Source organism: Oryzias latipes, chromosome 4, assembly GCF_002234675.1.
Source record: "Oryzias latipes chromosome 4, ASM223467v1".
NCBI lineage: Eukaryota > Metazoa > Chordata > Actinopteri > Beloniformes > Adrianichthyidae > Oryzias > Oryzias latipes.
In genome coordinates, this window is record NC_019862.2 from 17,105,211 (window position 1) to 17,127,031 (window position 21,821).

At 40.2% G+C, this 21,821-nt stretch overlaps 2 protein-coding genes across 2 annotated transcripts in view; one reads left to right on the forward strand and one right to left on the reverse strand.

The window, feature by feature from the left end:
* The first annotated feature begins 122 nt into the window (after nucleotides 1-122).
* Nucleotides 123-2,848, forward strand: cyr61 (cysteine rich angiogenic inducer 61). The gene is made up of 5 exons (XM_004068033.2): nucleotides 123-457; nucleotides 556-787; nucleotides 1,105-1,449; nucleotides 1,545-1,747; nucleotides 1,842-2,848. Exons 1-5 carry the CDS (start codon nucleotides 410-412, stop codon nucleotides 2,142-2,144), a joined length of 1,131 nt encoding a protein of 376 aa, XP_004068081.1. The 5' UTR covers nucleotides 123-409; the 3' UTR covers nucleotides 2,145-2,848.
* Nucleotides 2,849-10,154: 7,306 nt separating this feature from the next.
* znhit6 (zinc finger HIT-type containing 6) overlaps nucleotides 10,155-21,821 on the reverse strand; it is a 32,254-nt gene continuing 20,587 nt past the window's right edge. Inside the window, exons 8-10 of the mRNA XM_004068034.4 lie at nucleotides 20,082-20,162; nucleotides 14,972-15,096; nucleotides 10,155-11,539 (exon numbers count right to left, since the gene is read on the reverse strand). Coding sequence (XP_004068082.1) covers nucleotides 11,214-11,539; nucleotides 14,972-15,096; nucleotides 20,082-20,162 — 532 coding nt within the window. The 3' untranslated portion in view covers nucleotides 10,155-11,213. The remainder of the gene's footprint in view (nucleotides 11,540-14,971; nucleotides 15,097-20,081; nucleotides 20,163-21,821) is intronic.

The following is a 21,821-nucleotide window of genomic DNA, read 5'->3' on the forward strand; positions in this document are numbered from 1 at the left end:
GGATAAACGAAGGGAGGAAAAATGTGAGACGGAAAAGTGTGTGCAGATGGGGGGGAAAATCCACAGAAGAAAAAAAAACGAGAGAGAAAGCTTTAGACAGGGTGGAGCTTGGGTCTCGGATGGAAAATGCGCCGAGAAACATTCCTGGCATACTTTGGGAACAGTTCAGCAGGCAGCCCAGGAACGACGTCAGCTTCCCGCTTCACTATAAAAGTCCGGAGGTGCCCAGGCTTCAGCAGACTGCAACAGCTTTACTGAGAGCCTCATCTGCTCTGAGGGAGCCTCTGACGCCAGAGACTACCAGCAAACAAGAGAGACGAACGGCCGAGAGGGAATACCCACGATCTCCCCCACGAAGACAGACTTTTCACAAGATTCCTCCTGAACGCGCACAAGAAATTTGTCCGAGATGCTGATGCTTCATTCTCTCGTTTTCTTCATCGGAAGCCTCACCCTGGTAAGTGTGAATAATCCCTTTATTCAAATAACTGTTTTTATGATTTTTGTTGTTTTTATTTTATTTAAGCCTAATTTCTTTCCTTGGCCGTCCTGCAGGTCCTCTCCTACCCCCCATCCTCCTGCCCCTCCGTGTGTGAGTGTCAGGTGGAGATGCCCAAGTGCGCACCGGGCGTGAGCGTCGTCCTAGACGGCTGCAACTGCTGCAGAGTTTGCGCCAGACAGCTGAACGAGGACTGCAGCCTGACCGAGCCATGCGACCACACTAAAGGGCTGGAGTGTAACTTTGGGGCCAGTCTTGCTGCTGCTACTACCCGTGGCATCTGCCGAGGTTAGTATACAGCCCATGCAGCTCCAGATGCGCATGCCTGTGGCTCGGTCTGAAGCCTTTTTTTTTCCTCAGTAAGCGAGATATTATTCAGGAGCCTGGGGACCTGTGTGATTTCAACACAGTGGAATGCAGTTAGAGAAAACTAGTCTAAACCTCAAAGACCACTGAGGAGGAAAAGAGACTCCTCAGGCAGCCTCAAAAATCATACAGTTTAACCGATTCTTATTTGGCAACAGTGTCATGTCTTTATTTTTTTCCAAAGCTAAGCAGGAAAGAATAACAATTTTTTGCTTCTGTTTTTCTTCTTCCCGCTACAGCAAAGTCAGAGGGCAGACCATGTGAGTACAACAGCAGGATCTACCAGAACGGCGAGAGCTTCCAGCCCAACTGTAAACACCAGTGCACATGCATTGACGGAGCAGTGGGATGTGTTCCACTGTGTCCGCAGGAGCTCTCCCTGCCCAATTTGGGCTGTGCCAACCCCAGACTTGTCAAGGTGGCAGGCCAATGCTGTGAGGAGTGGGTGTGTGAAGATGGCAAGGAGACAGATATCCTGGAGAAGATCTTTGGGAAAGACAAGCTGACTGAGGAGCTGGAAAAAGACCTGACCAACAGGAATGAGCTCATTGCAATTGTCAAAGGAGGACTTAAGACCCTGCCTGGTAAGAAAACATTCTTTCTTTCAACTTTTTGATCATTCTTGAGGAGTAAATGAAATTTGGTGCTAATTGTTGTGGGGTTTTTTTTGTATTTACAGCATACAGACCTCAACCTGAAGTTTACATGTTTGATTCCCCCAAATGTATCGTCCAAACCACACCCTGGTCCCAGTGCTCCAAGAGTTGTGGAACCGGCATCTCCACCAGGGTGACCAACAACAACAACGAGTGCAAGCTGGTCAGAGAAACACGACTCTGTGAAGTCCGGCCATGCACCCAGTCCTCTTACGCTAGTCTGAAGGTAAGCTTTGGGCCAACCTCAACTGAAAGCATGAAACACATGTCAGTCTGGTCCAGGTGCACAGCTAATGGTCTCTCCACCTATTCTGCTGCAGAAAGGAAAGAAGTGCAACAGAACCAAGAAGTCAAGCCAGCCAGTCAAGTTCACCTACGCCGGCTGCTCCAGTGTGAAGAAGTACCGGCCCAGATATTGTGGATCTTGCGTGGACGGCCGCTGCTGCAGCCCCCACGACACCAGGACCATCCAGGTCAAGTTCCGCTGCGAGGACGGCGAGACTTTCTACAAGAAGACGATGATGATCGAGACCTGCAAGTGCACTCACAACTGTCCCCATGTCAACGAAGCCTCCTACCCCTTCTACCGCCTTTCCAATGACATCCACAAGTTCAGAGACTGATTGGTGACAGATATCCGACCCCCCACAGCAGGAGACAGAGATAGGCAGCCAAAGGCAGCCTTGACACATGCAGGGGTGTAAATAGACTGCCTGTCAACTACCAGCTTCTTGTTGTAACTAGATTCCCAAGGAATTGTGGGCTTACATCATGAGGACTTAATGAAGTGCACTGTATGCTGTGACTACATCAGCATTCTCAATACAAATTGCTTCATATTACTGGAGCATTGAAGTAGCTTCGTCATGGAGCAGGATGTAATTAATATTTGTACATTGAACTTAGCGGCTGATATCAATTCACTGTGTATATTTTGATGTTCTTTATGCAGACATGACCCAGACTGTAGACTTGCGTGTGCATATGGAGATATGCACATGCGCAACTTTGCTTACCCTACCATCTTATATCTTAACAACAACAAAATGCAATCCCTATCACTTGTTTGACAAGTGTGCAGTTTGGTTCCTTCCTGACGTGGGCATTAGTGTTCATGTTTTTGTGGCAGCTATCGATCTCCCTTCATGAAAAAGGCAAACATGTCAAAGAATGAATGAATGTTTTTATTGTTTTTTTTGTTATTAATATTATTTATCAAAACTAAATGTAGCTACTTTATTTGGATATTATGTGTCATACTGGAATAAATTGTAAAATGATTTAATTTTATATGCTACAATAAAACTGATTTATTTATGAAATGCGACATTGCCTGACCATTTGTTCCCAATGAAGACCATCGATGTTGACATCCACCAAAGTGTTGAGGATGGGGGGTGATGTTTAGAAGGTAGAAAACCTCCTGCTATATCACTGTGTGAAGCCAGATGCAGAGTTGGGTCAGTGTGTTCTTATATAACAACACAACCTTGGAGTCCCACCTCCTGACTTTCTGAGCTCAGGAATCCCATTCTGCAGGGAGCCAGCTTGTTTCATTTGATCTGACTAAGCCATACACTTGACTGATTCTGAGAAGGGGGGGAATAGATTAGGTCCACGAGCAGCAATGAGCTCAGGAGTATGCCAAGAATCTTAAGTGCTGCTCTGAATGGCCTTGGATTAGACACCATGCAGCAAGGACAATGACTATAATTGTATATAATGGGCTGTATAGCATGAATGCATTCCTGTTCTCATTCTTTGAATGTTGTTAAAGTGCAAGCAAATGAGCCTAATTCATTAGCAGCTATGCGAGTTAGCTTTGTGTTGGTTTTAAACTGCAGGGGTCTGCTAAATGGCTGTAAACAGGCCTAAGGAAGGAGGGGGGCTCCCATTTCAATTCCAGGTTCCAATTTAGCAGACATCGAGAAATTGCTGTCGTAAAATTGAAAATGAGCAACATCCATCCTGAAGCCTGACCCAATGAACCAAAGTGTGGGACTTCAAAAAGTGATAGCACAACTACTTCTCTGTCCCAATAAGTGGGATGTCTGCACGTGCTGCTAACACGACTGGAACTGAGGCACAGAGAGCACAGCTCAAAGGCTACAACAGGGAAGGGTTTCTTTTTGATCCAGGTACAGGGAGCGGCTCAGGAATGCAGCAGTGGCTCAGAGAGCAGACATCCTGATGGGCGGCAGATGTTGGAAAATATTTCAGGGCAACATGTTCACTTTGGCTGAGATGATATTCTAAAAACACACATGAGACACCTCCAAGTGTGAGCTTGTTTCCACAAAATGCCTTTTGTCTCCTTGCCACTGTAAAAGCCGTTCCACCTGAGATTACACGACACCTGCAGCCCTTCCTGCTTTGGCCGCTGCCAACGAGTCTTAATTAAGTGCATTTTAATAAGAGGCTGAATGGGTCATGAAGCCTTTGATTGAGCTGAATCCTGCACAGGATATGCCTGCTGGGGTTTTACAAATTACTCACATGAAAGGCTTGTGAGGTTTACCTAATCATAAAGGTGTGTGGCAGTCTCCTTGCAGGCAGAGTTTACAGTCAAAACACTTTCAGGGGGCTCCGATTTTCCTCCCTGTGCTGCTACCTATAGAAGTGGTTTCCCCTTTCATCCTTCACAGTTTACTGCTCTATCACTGTCATTTGTCTTGATAACAGAAAGCAGCCTATGCAGTTATGCAATGGAGTCTGTATGTTATGTGAGCCATTGCTCTCCATCATCTGCAGCATTCCTTCATGATGTACAGTTCGGGGAGCCCCTCTCTCCCTAAAAATCCAAGTTTAAAAACATATTAAAAAAACAAACTATAAACATCTTTTTTCTTGCGACTCCCACATGCAAACGCCCCTGTAGTTAAATTGCTGGACTACCTCATTCCCTGAACCTGAAGTGTGTTTATATGACAAAGAGTTGAGCATTGAAGCTACTACGTAATGCTGTGTAGCCAGAAGCTTGCAGGCCCAAGAGTGGTCATTACAACATGTTGGAAGCTACTGAGCTCTGATGTCAACCTTTTTATAGCTCCCATGAACATTAACCTCAGGTTGATGCTGGCATTCGCTGTTACGAGGAACCTGGAGGGCTTCGAGGTCGGCCACAAAGCGCAGAAGCAAAGGCAGCATGTTGTTTCATCAAGTACCATCTGCTGGACAAAAAGGGAAACAGCATCGTTTTTGCTTTCACTATCTCATGGAAAATTGTCATATTTCTTTATCTTTGCGCATGAAATTTCAAAGTTTGGGATTTTTAACAACATTTAAAGAAAATGTGCAAAAGATTTTGGAAGGGTGTGGGACTCTTGTTTTTAGTTTTGGCTCAAGCTGCACAGTCATGCTGTGACAGTGATGCAAGGCCTCCAACACACCCATCCAGTCCAGCTGTCATTACAAATGAATAACGATCCGCTGGCCTCTGTTAATCAGTCTTTATCCTCCCAGGGTGGATGTCCTCCGAGAGCCGCTAGCTGTGGCAGGGATTATTTGCTGGAAGCAGTCGTTGGGCGTCTGAAATCTCGACTCAACAAACAGTAAAAGCTCAAAGGCTGAGCCTGGACTGGCATTTGCTGCCCTTTCAGTTTATCTGCATGAGCAGGACAATAAAAGGCACAAAGCAGAAGCAACTTTTTTTCTTCCTCTGAAGATGGAAAAGAGTTTCTTTAAACAACCATATTTGTCTTCTAAATCTCCAATACTGTTTACGTTAAATGGGAAGTCTGGATATCAAAGTTTGAGTGCTGTTACATCAGACCACATCTGTGTGCTCAAAACTGTTTTTCATTTCAACAAGATTTAAGGTCACTTATCTAAAGTAAGTCAAAGTTCTTTGTTTGGCCAAAAGTTTGGAGTTCAATAAATTTGTGTAAAACCAAACAATTGTCTCTTACATAGTATTGTTCATAAAAAAGAAAAAACTGGCTTGAGATCATAGTCTTCGACAACTTTAGATAGAGTTTTGGTTTCTTTCAAGCGGTGCGTTAATTCACACCGGGACGAATTAACGCCTCGTGACTAAACAAAGGGCACCAATGTGAGTGTGCACACCGACGCGAAAAAACGCCACGCGTCAAAGCGTCACTTTTTAAAAAACGCCTCGGGTTGACGCGCGGCGTCGAAATCTATTCGACCAATGAGAATGGCGCTTTTGCACACGTGTCTGGAGCTTCTGAAGTTACAGTAAAACACAACCTGGGGGCGCTCAAACACAAAACTGCCTTTCTGAGCACACATACCAGCGAAGAAGATAGACGCCAAGTAGCGTCTACACTGCCGCGAAGAAATAATGACGGACATTCTAAAATATCCCCGAACCAAGCACCAGTTGTATGATTCTGACAAGCGCGTAAATACTTGCTGTCTTCTTCTGAGTGAAAAGCGAGTATTTCTGTTTTACATTAAGCACCATCTAATGTCAGGGAATGAAATTGCATGTTCGCTCGGCTCATCGTCAGCGAAAATCGCCTGGGTGTGAACACAAAAAACGCAGCGAAAAACGCTGGTGAATAACGCCTGGCGAATCTTCGACCCGGTGTGTACGGGCCTTTAACATTCTCTTTGAGTACTTGGCACAGCCAAGAAGTGCCACATGGTGCATTTCCCTTACTAGACCACCAGAGGCAGGCTGCAGAAAAGAACAATATCTAATTGATTACCATGATAGATGTCAAAATTCAGAGCTCTGTCTCCCCCTCTAGTCACTGGCGGGAGCTGGATCTCCAGAGTACTGAAAGTACTTAATTTCCCAGCTCACCCAGCGTGCACGTCCTGGATGCCACACACCTGACTCTGATTCACTCAATCAACCACAGCATACTTTAGCACTGCACTGAGCTGATCTCAATGTGAAGTAGTTTTTCACACTCTGCCTTTCTTACCGAGCGTTATAGTTGGACCTGATCTTCTGTCTCCTGACCCTGTGTCTGACTCTGACTCTGTTTGCCTGCCCCAACTTTTGCCTGGATCCTGACTACCCTGTCTCTCCACTGATGAACTTATGCCTGTTATTGACTCCTGCCTGCTTGACCCTGATTTAACTTTGTGGTCTTTTAGCTGAGCTAATAAAGCGGCTACATTTGGATCCAGCCAGTTGCTTGTTCTTGTGACAACAGTAAGTTTTTGCACCCAAAAATGCTCAAATTCTCAGTCTCGTTTCCAAGATATTGTCAAAGCATCTTAATTTTCTACGCATGACTGTGCATGTCAACAGAGAGAGCGAGAGGGGAGTTTGTTAAAATTGGACACTTTGATTGTTTTTCTTTTTTTTTTTAAAGCTCAGACTGGTGAATCTTAGAGGAACATTTTTTAATTAGACGGTATTAACAAGATATTCCTACATCTTGCCCCACCCAATCAGGCTCTTTAAGCAGTTGTCAAGGTGGGCGGAGCAATCTTTGGTTAAGTGAGCCTTTTCCATTTCAGGCTTTATTGTCACTGTTCAGAACCCTTTGGTATGACAGAAATGATCCTTTCAGACGTGGTATTCTAGAACCAAACTGGAAAAAAAGAGAAACCAATCAGATGAGACTTTCCTCATCATTGATCTTACCATAAATTTCCTCTAATGGTTTTACAATTAGAAAAAATAAATATACAAAGATGAACAAGTGTGGTTAATTTGATAGGAAAAACGTCTTTGGTGCTTTTAAGAAAACCAAAGGAGCACTTTAGAACGTATGCAAGGAAAATGCAGATGATAATTCATATGTGGTGCAACTTTACACAAAACACGCACATCTAATACCAACTGTCAAGCACAGTAATAATTTGGACCTGCTAACCTCTCAGTAACTGAAATGACCAGAAATAGCAAAGTATCAAGTCCCAACAACTAAAGATAGAACAATCATCAACAAATGGACAGAGCTGTAAATGAGTAGTTCTTAAATAGACCCAAAAAATATAAAGATGAACAAGGACTACAATAAATTACTGAAAGAATGTTTTCAAAGGATGCACCAACAGGAATATCTCCTTCTTACTCTTAAGATAATCTAATAACATGTTTTCGTGGCAGCTTCTTACACATGTAGATTTATTTCTAATAAGACTTGATTCTTTGTGTGCATGTGAATATATTTACTAAAGCAGGAAATTATCACTTGAAGCTCATGTTGACAAAAGTGGACTCATAAGTCTTCATATGTGTTTTTTCCACACATACAGAAGTGGGAGAATTTTGACAACAGATGAGAAACCCAGTTAAAAACAAATAGAGGAGAGATCGCTTTTATGCAGAACATCTCCCACGTGCTTTGGTCCTTTTTGCTCAGTTGACCCTCCACCAAGGTCAGAACAGAAATTTTTCACCACTGTTATTTTGCAAGTTACTTCAAAGCCTCTTATTCTGAAAAGAACATACATTTTTTGTTCTTCGGTTTGCTATCACAAATGATCCCAAACAAAATGTTGGTATAAGAAAAAGTAAAACTTTCAGCCATGTGGTCAGGGAAAAGGCTGTAGACATTAAAAGTCTGTTTAAAATGTGAAACAGAGCGCAAAAATGGAAAACTTTGTTACGGCTGAGAATTTGATTTAAAAAAAAAGAAGAAAAAAAGAAAAATGTTGTCCCTGTTGCCAAATTTGGATAATAAACCCCAGTCTCTGTAAAAACAGATGTGAACAGGCTTAAAAACCTGTTTCTGTGCATCAATACCTACACTTCCAGTGTCTGCCCAGGGTCAAACAACCACGGCCGGCACGCAGCGCAACTGCGCCATAACCACCCAATCAAGGCTAATTAAGTCTCAAGCAATTTCAGAAATTTTACTGGACAATTTAGTGAAATTAGAGGTACTATTTTCAGAGCCTGTATTATCCACTTACTATAAACAGCTCTGATTCCCTTTACAGAAACAAAGACGAAGCTTTTGTGTGGTCTCTTTGAGCATCTTTATTATGAAAAAGTTAGAACTGCTAAAATAAAAGTGTGTAATAACTCAAGACAGACTGAGAAAAAAGAAGAAACAGATGTTCAGGCTCCAATAAGAACAACTTAATCTCCTGCACCATCTACTGACATTTGCATCAGTTTTGAAGTATGGCTAAAAAACATTAGTAAAGTGGCATCTGTTTTTGAAAATGAATGAATAACATATTTACTCCCTACGTCTTAAACGTCGGCGAATATCGCGGGCGAAATTCGTCCCGGTGTGTACGGGCCTTAAGATTTAGATTATAATTAATAATGCACTCACCGGGCACTTTAGGTACAACTTGCCCCCTTGGACCCCCTTTTGCCTTCAGAACTGCCCTAATCCTTGGTGGCATAGATTCAACAAGGTACTGGAAACATTCCTCAGAGTTCCATCCATGTTGACATGATAGCATCACACAGTTGCTGGAAAATTTTCAGCTGCACATCCATGATACCAATCTCCCGTTTCACCACATCCCAAAGGTGATCTATTGGGTTGAGATCTGGTGACTCTGGAGGCCAATTGAGTACAGTCTGAGATGATTCCAGTTTTATGACATGATGCGTTATCCTGCTGGAAGTAGCCATCAGAAGTTGAGTTCACTGTGGTTGTAAAGGGATGGACATGGTCAGCAACAATACTCAGGTAGGCTGTGGTATTGTAACCATGGTCAATTAGTACTAAGGGGCCCAAAGTGTGCCAAGAAGATATAGGATGGATCCATGCTTTCATGTTGTTGACCCTAAATTCTGATCCTACCATCTGAATGTGGCAGCAGAAATGGACTCATCAGACCAGACAACATTTTTCCATCTTCTATTGTCCAATTTTAGTGAGTCTGTGTGAATTGTAGCCTCAGTTTTTCTGTTCTTAGCCGACAGGAGTGACACGCAATGTGGTCTTCTGCTGCTGTATCTGCCTCAAGGTTGGACTTGTGCGTTCAGAGATTTTTCTTCTGCTGACCTTGGTTGTAACCAGTGGTTATTTGAGTTACTGTTGCCTTCCTGTCAGCTGGAATTAGTCTGGTCATTTTCCTCTGTCCTGTGGCATCAACAAGGTATTTTCTACCCACAGAACTGCTGCTCACTTGATATTTTCTCTTTTTCAGGCCATTTCTCTGTAAACTCTAGAGATGGTTGTGGGTGAAAATCCCAGGAGATCAGCAGTTGCTGATGCTGGTTTAACCCTTGTGCTATCTTAGATGACCCCACCCTCACATTGACGTGTTCTTCCTACCATGACAAAGGTGGATAAAGGTGGAAAGATTTCATGTAATCCATGGACACCAGTGAAGATCACAAATCGTTGAAGAAAAAAGGATCAGAATACTGTCTAGTGGGTCTAGATGACCCAACTCCCAATGTTAAAGTGCCTAGGATAGCACAAGGGTTAAACTGCTGCAGATTGTCTCGACCATGTCTACATGCCTAAACGCATTGAGTTGCTGCCATGTGATTGGCTAATATTAAATTTGGGTTAATGAGCAGTTGCACAGGTGTAGCTAATAAACTGGCCAGTGAAGGGTGGTTGGGTTCTTATTTAGGATTTCAGGCAAACATTGAGAAAACAAGATGTTAGAATAAAACGATATACTGTAATTGTAAATATATATTTAATCCACGAGTAGCTTGTTTTGCGGCTACAATCTTGATGCTTTTAGATTTCACAGAAGTGAAACAATTTGAAGCAGTTAAAAAGTTTAGTACAGTTGTCAATTTGACATATTTAATAATGTTTGGTAACATTTCACAGTGTGAAAACGGCTCCGGTTATTTAGGGAGAATGACATGCAGTCAGATGTGAGCTCATTCCCCTAAAGGAATAAGGTGGAAAACACGTCATCACAGTCGGCCATCAAAAGACCCGTTTTACAGCAGTGAGAGGTTGGCATGGGCTTTCAAAGTGCATCTATAAACAAACGCAACAGGCTAAACTAACAGTTCTTATTGCCTCGGCAACATAACAGGCCCGCATTAAGAAGGTGGTTCACCAAATAAACACTTAACACAGAGTCACTGAGGTGTCAGAAAAACAACTTCAACATTTACTTTTACGAACTGCTAAGGAAATGACACTAATGATCTTCCTTAAGTCTGCTAAACTAAAAATCTCACCCTTGAGGCACAAGTTACAGGTAGCTTACTTAATCTTAAATAAAGAACAGAGCCAACAAAGGTGTTAATCCTAGTTAACCAGAAAAGAAGGCACTTCTAAATGAGGTTTTAGAAGGGGTGATGCATTCTTCTTAAAATGCACAAATCTCCAAAAGATTGTGAACTTTTGGAAATGTTCCTACTATGAGAAACGTTTTGCTTCAAGTCATATATTTCAACACTCATAGGCCTGATAAAAGTCTTAAGGTTTTGAGTTTTTTGGCTGAGTACTCGGTTATATTGCATAACCATAATAAAAGGAGACAATCTGAAAGAAATTATTACCTCTCCCCTCTGAGTGATATTTTTACCAGCCTGATAACATTGTGATGCGTTTTATATAATTTTAGCCCCAGAGAAGAAGATTAAAACATGCTTTATTATTAAATATAACAAAAATATACATAAATGAACAAAAAACATATGGAAACACCTCAGATCTCTGAAATCCGTATTTTTAGCACAGTACAATATTGTTTTCCAATTATTTCATTGTAATGTGACATTAGCCTCCTTTCCATCTGTCAATACAGCTTCCTTTCATCTCCAATGTCCCACTGGCTCATGAAGACCTCACCTGTCTGAAAATTCAACTACAAACCTATTAGTTAACATCATGTTGCATATTCTTCATATCATTAACCGAAGTATTGTTTTCCAGTGGGATGCTTTCAGCTTGATTTCTTTCCAGCATCTCCTCTTCATCACTGCTGTCGAGGATCTCCCCTTCCTCCGGCTCTTCCTCCTCCACTCCTCTCTTTGCCCTTTTCTGCAGCGGAGGCTCAGATTCGGGGCTGATCTCTTCAGCTGCCGTCTGAAGGTTGGTTCCTGTTTGCACTGATGGTGGTGAAACGTGATCCACAGCCCGTTTCTGTCCATCAATCCCAACGTTCTTTGTTGCTAAACTGGTGCAGGCTGATGCAGGTTCAGCTGAAAAAACATGGGACCCATTTTTCAAAATCTTTTCACATCCCTGCTGGAGACGATAAAAATGTCTCAACATGTAAAAAATGTACATTAAATAAAATTCCTAAACAGAGCAGAAATGACAAGCAGTGCAAAAAATAAGATGAAATCAAACTAGAATGGTAGTTTTTTTCGGAAATTTCATTACTTGGAACAGGAAACCGTTTTAGTGTTTGGCCAAAACCACCCAACAAGAAGCGGAACCATTTATGAAGACTGAACATTGAAAAAGTTTAAGCCTTTCAGGATAGTGAAACTGCTGAAAAACAAAATGGGGTGGGGGCATGGTTTTAAACCGCCTGCCCTTGTTTAATAGCCCTCACCTGCTTGCTGTCTTTGCTGGTATGTAAACATCCTGAAGGCTAAGAACAAAAGCTAATAAACCTAAATCTAAAAATACAAAGCAGCGAACAAAAGAAAGTTCATTTAATAAAAACCACACAACTATTCACTTTTAAAGGATACACAATGTGACTACAGGGAACTATTATTATCAAGCATTATTATAAGCATTTATGTTCTTATTTTTACACCCTAAAAGAACATTTAGTTGAAGACGCTATGAAGAGTCTAGTAAATATCCAGATCTGACTGGCTGGTAAAAAGAGCTAGCAGTGACAACTTTAAGAGTTCTATCCATATTTGAGCCAAATAACTAGATGACTCATTTTAAGAACCATTTGCAATCACTTGTGACATTATCAGTCAAAAAACAAGAATAGGTTAAAGCAGGGTTTTTCTTGCTTAGAGGATTTTGTGGTGGTCATAGCCACTAAATGGACTTTAGAACCAAGTATTTCTAAGCAGTGATCTGATAAGATAACTGTGATAAGAACAATGGCACGGTGTCTAAATTCACCAATAAACCAAAGAAAAACTCCAAAACTCCAAAGAAACTCCAACCCACCCACAGACCAAAAATATCCGTAAGTCTTGACCAGTTTTAATGCAAATGAAGGCACAAGAAGGAAAAAAGAGGATGTGATGTATTCCTAGCCCAACAAAGGAATGGGGACAACTGAAAGGAGTTTCTTTTAAAGCCATGTACATCCTATTTTATTTGCATACTGTATATATAATTACCCTCGGTAATCTGATTTTTGTGGGCATGTAGACATGTTCAGTAACTACTTAGAACTTGATATTTTATCAAGTACAGATTGATAGCTGCTAGTTTCTGTACAAAGGTTGGATTTGATTGGATTGTTGAGCTTGTACATTATGCTGATGCTGTCACTCACCAGCATGTAATAATGCAAATACGTTTTAAAATTTTGGTTTTAAAAAAGTTATTCAAATGTTCCCGGTTGAGAATTATTTATGGGCAAATCTTTGGAAAAAGTTCCTCCATGGTTTGTGTCCATAGAGCCATCCAAACTGGATCATGGACTCTGAATTGCACCTGCAACTGCACTTACAACAGCAGTCCAAAAAGTAGATACTGAATGGCTTTTTACTGAACTCAAGATTGTAAGATGTGGTTAAGGCGATTAGCATAATTCATATCAGATCACTGTTATTCTATCATGTTTAATATTCATTTTCTTTAAAAGTAAAAACACCTATGTGCAACACATTTAAGAAGTGACAACTGAATGTTTGCTATGAAGTGGCATTTGATGATCTAGATCTGATTACGGTGAGTGTCTGAAAATATTTTTACAAATGAAACCACAGAGAGGTCAAGCCTCATTTTACAAACCGTAACTTTACTTGCTCAAGATCAGCATGTCTGGTTTTTGTGCCACTGGTACTGTTTGCAGACACAACACAATTCCAAAAGCAAATAGATGACTCTTTCTGCCCTAAATATCCTTGCCTTTTTTATCTGCCAATGGCCAATGAGAATGTGTGGCCCTGAAAATCTTTGACATTAAAAAAAAATCCCAACTAAATTAGTACTTGAACAGCCCTGCTGTGAGTGGACCACACCAGAGTTCACTTTCAAGTGATCCAAGACCCTTATTTTCTAAGTAGACTGGGTTTGCTGTCTATTACGTATTTCACACCTGCCAAGTAAAGCAGACTGAGGATATAAACCTTGGTGCAGAACAAACAGGGTAGTTTGAGGATGCCTCAACTCACTTCATAATCTTTTTTTTTTTTTCACTTAAGACAAATTCTCTCTAGTCGAAAAAAAAGTGCTTCACTCTCTGGATCTGCCGACCAGAACTTCCAACAGCAAACGTAACTTCTGTTGCTTGTATGGCTTTTTAATAACACAATTACTGTTGTAGGTAATCCTAACCACAGCAAGGACTACAGGAAAAGCAAATGGCATTTGGAAATATGTAGAAACCAATGCAATGGTACCAAGCAAACATTGGTTGTTGCAGTCTGTCAACTTAGAGGGCCAACAACATTCATTCAACCCCAAACCATAAACCATTAGATACAGTCACAGAAGCCAGCAGTCATCTCACTTCTGTTTCTCTAGTGTGACTCACACTGGTCTTTCTGCAGAGCGCAGATCGACTTTTAAGGGAAAAATGTTTTGAAGCCATGATACAAGCTGACTTAATGGCTGTCATCCTCAACTGGCACAATACAGCTTGACGAATAAAGACAGGTTGCGTGCTGCAGAACTTTAGCATGTCCTTATCTTCTGTAAATATGCTGCTGCCACCATGTCCGATTGCTTCCTATCACTTCCTGTCCTGCTTCCCAGGCCATGGCATGGGCAGTTTATCTGGATGTTTGAATAGCTAACATTATAAGAAAACAACTTGGAACCAAGACCATATCACTGAAAACAAACAGTCTGACTAGAATGACCTCATTCGTCATTCAGCTGGTCTGTTCTGACTGTATAATGATACTGGGGATGTGGTCTTCTGTGACCATACAGTGATACACAATGTTTGACCGCATTGGACATCTGAAAAGGGAAAAAGTTAGAGCATGCCTCTTCGTGATACCCAGTGCTGTGTTCACAGAAGTGGCACTTCTTTACCGCAAACATGCAAGCGGGTAAAGACAACACAGTGATCGGTTTCCTCATCGTCCGTGGGTTCTACAGTCATGAGGTCATTGTTACACAGCACGCCATGTTTGATCCTCTTCTTGGCCATGCTTGCTGTTGAGGTTAAGTTGGTGTACGTGATGCTGAACAGAACATGCTCATTTCCGTTGGGGTAGTGTGCTGCCATGGTGAAAAATAAGGAAGCAGAGAGGCTCAAGTCCTAGGCTGGATAAAAGGAGGACATGATACAATGCTTTTGGAATCGAGGGAAGGGGAGAGAAACTGGTAGTGTTTGGATCTTCAACGCACTGTACATATATTCATCCTTTTGCTTGGTTACTAAAGAAAACATTAGGAAAGATGAACACCAAACATCTGATGCACAAATAAAATTTTACTATTGAATTAGTGGGTCAATTATAAATTAAGATTACCTGGTCCTTTCAGCGGATAGTCCTTCCATTGATCTCTGAGTACAACATGAAGCACAGGATATTCAATGAGCATTTTAAAGCTCAGATTATCTTTTAGGCTCTTCTCAGTGTCCAACTCATGATACCTATAGGCGACCAAAGTGACAAATGAAAAAAGAAAATATTAGTTAAAATCTTAGATTGCAATACACAAGATTATGTCTAGTTTTGTTTTTCATAAAGTTGCAAAAAGAAAAAATAAGGAGTGAGTATTGGAGTTGTTGGCCGATCAAAAGATGCTTGATGGAAAGAGACCCTGCTTTTTAGGCTGTATTGAGACTGGACACATTTGGTCCACTTAGAGTGAACCAGTGTTTGTTGTTGACTCAAAGCCTGCATTGAACTGGAAAAATAAAATAAAATAAAAAAATAAGAATGAAATGTTGCAACTTTGGTTTAAGATCCTTTGAAATTGATTGAATCCAACAAATAAAAGTCTAATAGAAATCTGTAAATGTGGAAAACGATCAGTAGAAGGAAAACAAGTGTTAACGAGGCAGGTCCATTGGTTCCAATCAACCAACATCATGTAAAGGTTGACTAAGCCAAGACAGCTTTAAGAAATGCCAGATCTTTGATTTAGTAAAACTGCCTTAGATTGGAAGATTTTGAGTTTGGGACTTTGTTGGGAACCTTAAGGTCTCACTCCAACTCACTGCTCCCCCAGGGGGATGGGTCAAATGCACAAAAGACATTTGAGAAAAGTAAGATAATACAAACTCAATGGGACTAAAACAGAAAGTTAAATATACTCAAATAAAATGGAGGATGTCTGGTGGAAATGAATGACCAGAAACCCAACAATTTTATGAAAAATGTTTGATAAGGTGCTTTGTTTCATTTGTTGGAATCCCAATCATCACCAGGAAGAGAACAGTTCTACATGAAAAAAAACCTTTATTTTAATTTCAGTAAAGTTAAGAAACAGCTGACTATTTTGAAGCTTCAACATTAGAAAACATACTGGTACTTAAAAAATCTATTTAGCAAGAAAACAAAATTAAAACAACAACAAAATAACACAATAAAAAAAATCTGTCTGCTGACCTGACAGAAATAAAACTGAAGTAAGGGAAAAAAGGACAGTGGATACACAGAATCAAAAGGTTAGAATAAGAAATGAATATAAAAAAAAAGAAAATAAACAAACATCAAGTAGAAGTGAATGGTTCTGTTGATGCACAGCCCACCTTCTTTCCAGTAAAAAGAAGCTGCTTGTACAGCTATGTTTAGTTAAGCACAAAAACGGCTTTCTTGAAGTCTCACAGTAGAGCTAAAACTCCAGCAGACATTCAACAACAACAACAACATGAGACATGGCTTTTGTGCCAAATGACCACTGGGAAACTATTACTGCCACCATCCATGACTTAGTACCATTTTTTTAGAAAGTAACATCATTTTTAAAAAGGAAAACCTTAGAGACTCGTTTGAAGTTGAAATGCTTTGGCCAAGAATAGGATGGGACCTCTGCTTGGATGCGCCTCATCTTGTTTGTGTTGTGACCTGTAGCCATGTCTCTTATGCAATTCCACAAAGGTGTTTTCTCCGGACAAGCACTAATTTACACTAATAATGTTGGAAATAACCAAAAAGATATATTTAATGGATTTTTTTACAACTACATTATAACAAATAGCATAATACGACAGGAATGTTTGACTTCCAAAGTAAACCATCACCAGAGGGATTTCTACCTCTCAATCATTCATTACCAAAACAGAAAAAGAGAGACAAAACATTCCATGTCAACTCACTGTGCCGCAGCTATGAAAGTATCATGCAAACCACTTGTAAAAGCTTTCTCTGGAAGCACAGCTTTGCCAAGGATAACACAGTCGAAGCTTAGTCATTATTCCAAAAAATTCAAAACAGGAAACGGCAGGAAGTGTTTGTGCTCAAGCACCTTTCCACTTTTACGTGACTGCTTTTTGTAATAGCTGCGCCCCCACCAACAATTAGCGTCTGCTGTGTATTTACAGAGCACTTCAGGGTTACGTTAACATTTACTTTCTGAATTTTAGCTTCATCCATCATTGTTTTCATTTTGACAAAGTTCCATGTTAAACATCCTCACAGGCTACCACTGTGGAGAGGGTGTGAGGGGATGATACCAGGCATAGGTTGGCAGGCATCCCAATCGACACAATATGGAATTTGGAGGTGCATTTTGTCACACAGATTTACATATAACTAAGAGCCAAAGTGTGATGTGCTGGCACAGAGACCACATCTGAGTTTGACTCAACATGTTTGACTCACATGACTCAACGAGAGGAAACTTTTATTTTTAACTAATAGCAAAGTTAAACCTTTAGAAATACTGACGGACAACTGAAAGGTTTCTTTAAGACCGACTCTAATGATTTTTTTTAATATTCTTGTGACATTTTCCTGATCATGGAGGACATATATTAAGAAAATTAAGCTCAAAATTGTGTTTCAGAGTTGTGAATCGGGAGCAGACAAAAAAAGGCAGTTTGAAAAAGATTGTAGAAAAAAAAAACCTGGGTGGGCCACAAACTCTCCGTTTTGCCCCATTCCAATAAGTCCACAAATAGATCCATGTACGTCTTTCTTTTCCTGCCGTCTGGATTGCTTGCCATTTTTATTGAAGCTGTAATGTTAGGTTAGGGTTGTGAGGGGCTAGTGGGAAAGTGTGTAAACAGAGAGCTCTCAGCAATGGGGAGGGAAAGGAGGGGTGGAGTTGCCAATAGTCCCGCACACACCTGAGAGACAATTTTCTGATGAACTACTGCCAGAAACTATGTCCAAGAAAACGACACAGGTATCCCATAATAGCTAAATTTCGATCTGATTATAATTAAAAGAACATTGGGAGCTCGCAAAATAGATTAACAGTTGATCAAAGAGGGTTTTTAAAGCCCTGATTATTTTCATGCATTCCATTTAAAAACATCCGGAGGATTTAATATTTATGATGCCTCTCTTACATTTAATATTCCAGTTTCACAGTGCTTTTACAAAAACAGTAATACCAACAATTTTAATGACGTTTTCTCGTTAATATGACTTCAACTGCGAAAGTGACATTCACATGATGTGGTATTGGAGGACACTAAACTGAACCACATTTAGGTCATCTCACAGATAGGCAAGCACAGTAATTCAATTGAATCAGTTAGTTCAAAAGGGGCCCAAGTCCAAGAGGTTTGTTTTTTCAGGAAATGATTTTAATTGCATAGCTTAAAGGGAGGCTACACCAAATGATTAATACTTTGCCCACATTTAGCACCAGTTCATAGCTTACAAATGCTATAATATGAAGCACCTCACTTTTATCATTTTAGAGGACTAGCAAACTAACACCTCTGGACTTGGGCCCTTCTTTATGGAATCGATTCTGTAGCATAATTACAAATAAAAGTCAAAACCAGAAATGCTTTTTCATTTTCAAAATGTAACTGCATCAAATGACTTCAAATTAAAAAGAAAAATCAATACTTCAAAATGCTTTTTCATTTCTAATTAAAAACCGCTTATTCTGTGTCATAATTAAAATGAAAATGTAAAGAGGGGATTGCATTTGCGTTGTCACATCCACCCTGCAAATAGTAATTATAATAATAATAACAAATAATAATTCAATTCGATTTAGCATTTCCAGAGGGGAGGCAGGGCGATGACGTCAGTGCTATCTCCGTGTGTCCGGCTGCTGAGAGACACATACTAGGAGCAGTGTAAATGAATTTTGCTACACAATTACCAGAGAACTTTTTGAAAATGAAATGTCAAATACCATTTTCATTATCATTTTAATTAAGTGACAGAATGAGCGGTTTTGAAGTAAAAAATTTAAAAGAATTTTGGCGGATTGCTCTTTCATTGTAATTTTGAGTCAAAAAATTCAGTTACATTTTGAAAATGAAAAAGCATTTCTGGTTTTGACTTTTATTTTTAATTATGCTACAGAATCGCTTTTATACTTCTTGAATCAAACAGGGGCGCTGCCATATTGGATAACTAGTGCTGCCATCTATGGGATAAAGCAAAACCCATGCAAGAGAGGCCCATGTCCAGGAATTTTGCACTTAATGCATTTTAAATGTCAAGCTTAGTCAATACATTACAACGGACTTGGGACTTTTTTGCACATAATCAGATAACTTTTCCCTTGAAGACCATAGAACATATAATATCTCTATTTTGAAAAATTGTGGACTTGGGCCCCTTCTAAACTTACTAATTCTATTTTAGTAGTGTCTTTGCCTTCATAAATGTATCTACTTAAAAAAAAAAAAAAAAAAGAGTGCAGTACAACCCACATAGTTACACAAAAGAAGGTGTGCGTTTATTTTGCAAGGTAGGAGAACAGGATGTTTGTGACGTTTTATACGAGGCCATGACTCTGAGCCACTCTGTGGCAAGTAGGAAACGGAAGACAGCCAAACAAAGCAGAGAAGCTAAACATGTCCTATCATTGTAAATCTCATCGGACTTTCAAATAAAAGGGTGAGAAAAATGAAACAGGACTTCTCAGAAAAAGTAGATGGGAAATAGGTTATTGGTGCATGGGACTGGCATCGTTTGGGCCTGAACCAGAGAAAAAAGATGAAGGGAAACATTGCTGCTAGCAACTTTTTGCCAAAGAGCTGCGTAGGTTTGGAGGAATTTACAAGGCAGTGCTGTCACGTCCATAAACAAATTATATTGATATCATACCCACTGTATAAATGTCTCATGATTAGCAAGCTCAGTCAAACAGTCAGCATGGTCACACGAACAGGATACCTGAGCGCTGACATGACTGACATATTTTGAAAACTATCAAAGGCTTTCCTGAAACCATTTACAGATTCTAAGGGTACCCAAACATTTATTTTAGTTTAAAACAAAAAGCATCGCATTTTATGCTGAAAATGACCTTTAGATGTAATAAATTGAACATAAATCCAAACTTTTAATGCATTGCTAAAAAAAACTTTAAAAAAAGGTCAACAAAGTGCAGTAAACTGTAAACAAAGGTCCAGAAAAATGGGTCAGTTTCTTTGTCTGACATTTCTGCAAAGTAATACTACACCAAGTACAAAAGTAAAGTGGTCGGGCTCACCTGACAGAGTTAGCTTTTCTTCCCTCTGCTTTCATGAAGACCTTCACATTTTCTGATGAAGCATTAACATACATCTTCAACCTGGAAAAGAGAATCACATCAGAAAACAAGACCAAAAAGAAAAGCACACCAAAGCTCATGTGCTGCCTTGACTGACATTTTTCAGGTGGTTCCTGTCAAAGTTGACGAGTACATTGGACAGAAATCCAAATGAATCGAAGTTTAGAGCCATACAGCCTAGGCAAAAAAACTGGGAATTCCATCAGCAAACAGCAATAACCTGCTAAACGTGGAAGGTTGTTGCTTAAATATCCCCTACACATAACCAATGAAAAACACACCTAAAATAATTTGTGTTTTGCAAACATTACCAGATTTGACATGGTAATGGCCCTCATAATCTACACTTGCACCCTTTGACATAATTTTGAATTCTGCAATGTTAGCAGAAACTGAAAATTTCAGCGAGACTTTTGGATCTACATTCTTTTAAAAAAAAAAAAAACTTTAGGGCAGGTGCAGACACAAGGATGGAAAATGCTGCCGAGTGTCCAGCTTCTGTATAAATTATTTAATTAAATTATTTCATTTTTTAAGATGGCATCTCGCTTTAATGGCTCTGCTGAAATCTCTTTTTTTTGCTCCTGCCTCATAGCAGTCTGTCCTTAAATGATAAAGTCAACATGAAGGAAAATAAAAAAAAACCTGAACCTCTTTCCTACAGACACAGAGGACGCTGTGACAGATTCTAACTATCAGAAGAAATGTTTTGCTTTTCTAATAATACTTAGGCCCAAGACAATCCCAGCAATGTTTTTATTTGTGTGTAAAAACAGTTGTATTTCTGTTACACCTGAATGAATGATTGAAGCTAGAATGGTAAAATATTATAATTGTTCTTTACTTAAACTGCTTTCAGGGTAGGGTTGTGCCGATGGACGATATCATCGTCCATCGTGATGGGTGACGGACATCCCGATGGAGAGACCACCATCGTGATGCCACGCCCCCGCCACGTTGCGCGTCGACACCATAAGCCGCGGTTACATGTACAAAATATCTTGATGGGATCAATGGTCGGATTAGAATCCAACCGTGTACATGGGCCCAGAAAAATGTTTTTAGAATATAAAAAAGTTCACTAAGGTCACACTTTCCGTCGGAATAAATCATTCGCACATGCGCAGTAGGGTTTGAAAAACGGAAGCATATAAACTCCGCCGAGCGGCTTTTTTTCTTCAAACTTTATTGTATGTAACAATTCAATACAAAACATTGTTAAACAGCGCCGAGCGGCTATATACATTGACATGTCAGCTCGGTAAAATACGAGATGATCTTCTAAACGTGCTTTTAATAATGTTACGGTTATTATGAAACACCTGTTCGCTCATCATTTGAATTTTAATCCGTGTGGTCATTGCTTTTTCTGAACGAAGCCAGGATTAGCAGTATGCTAACACGGGCTAACAACATTAGCTTTGGGTGGCGCTGCTTGCTGGCTGCACGTAAACATGTAAGAATAACATCAGCCTTTATTTAGTCGGGACACGACTGGAAACACAAATCCGCGTGATTGTTTGAATGTTTTCTAAGGACTGAGCGACATTTCTGCTTTGAAGCTCAAACCGCTGTGTGTGCTGACGATCCGAGCTGTGCACAGACACACACTTTTAGACCCGGTTCTGAGTTCGGTTGCTTGAGCTGCGGGACGGATCGCAGTCTTAAATCTCCCACACA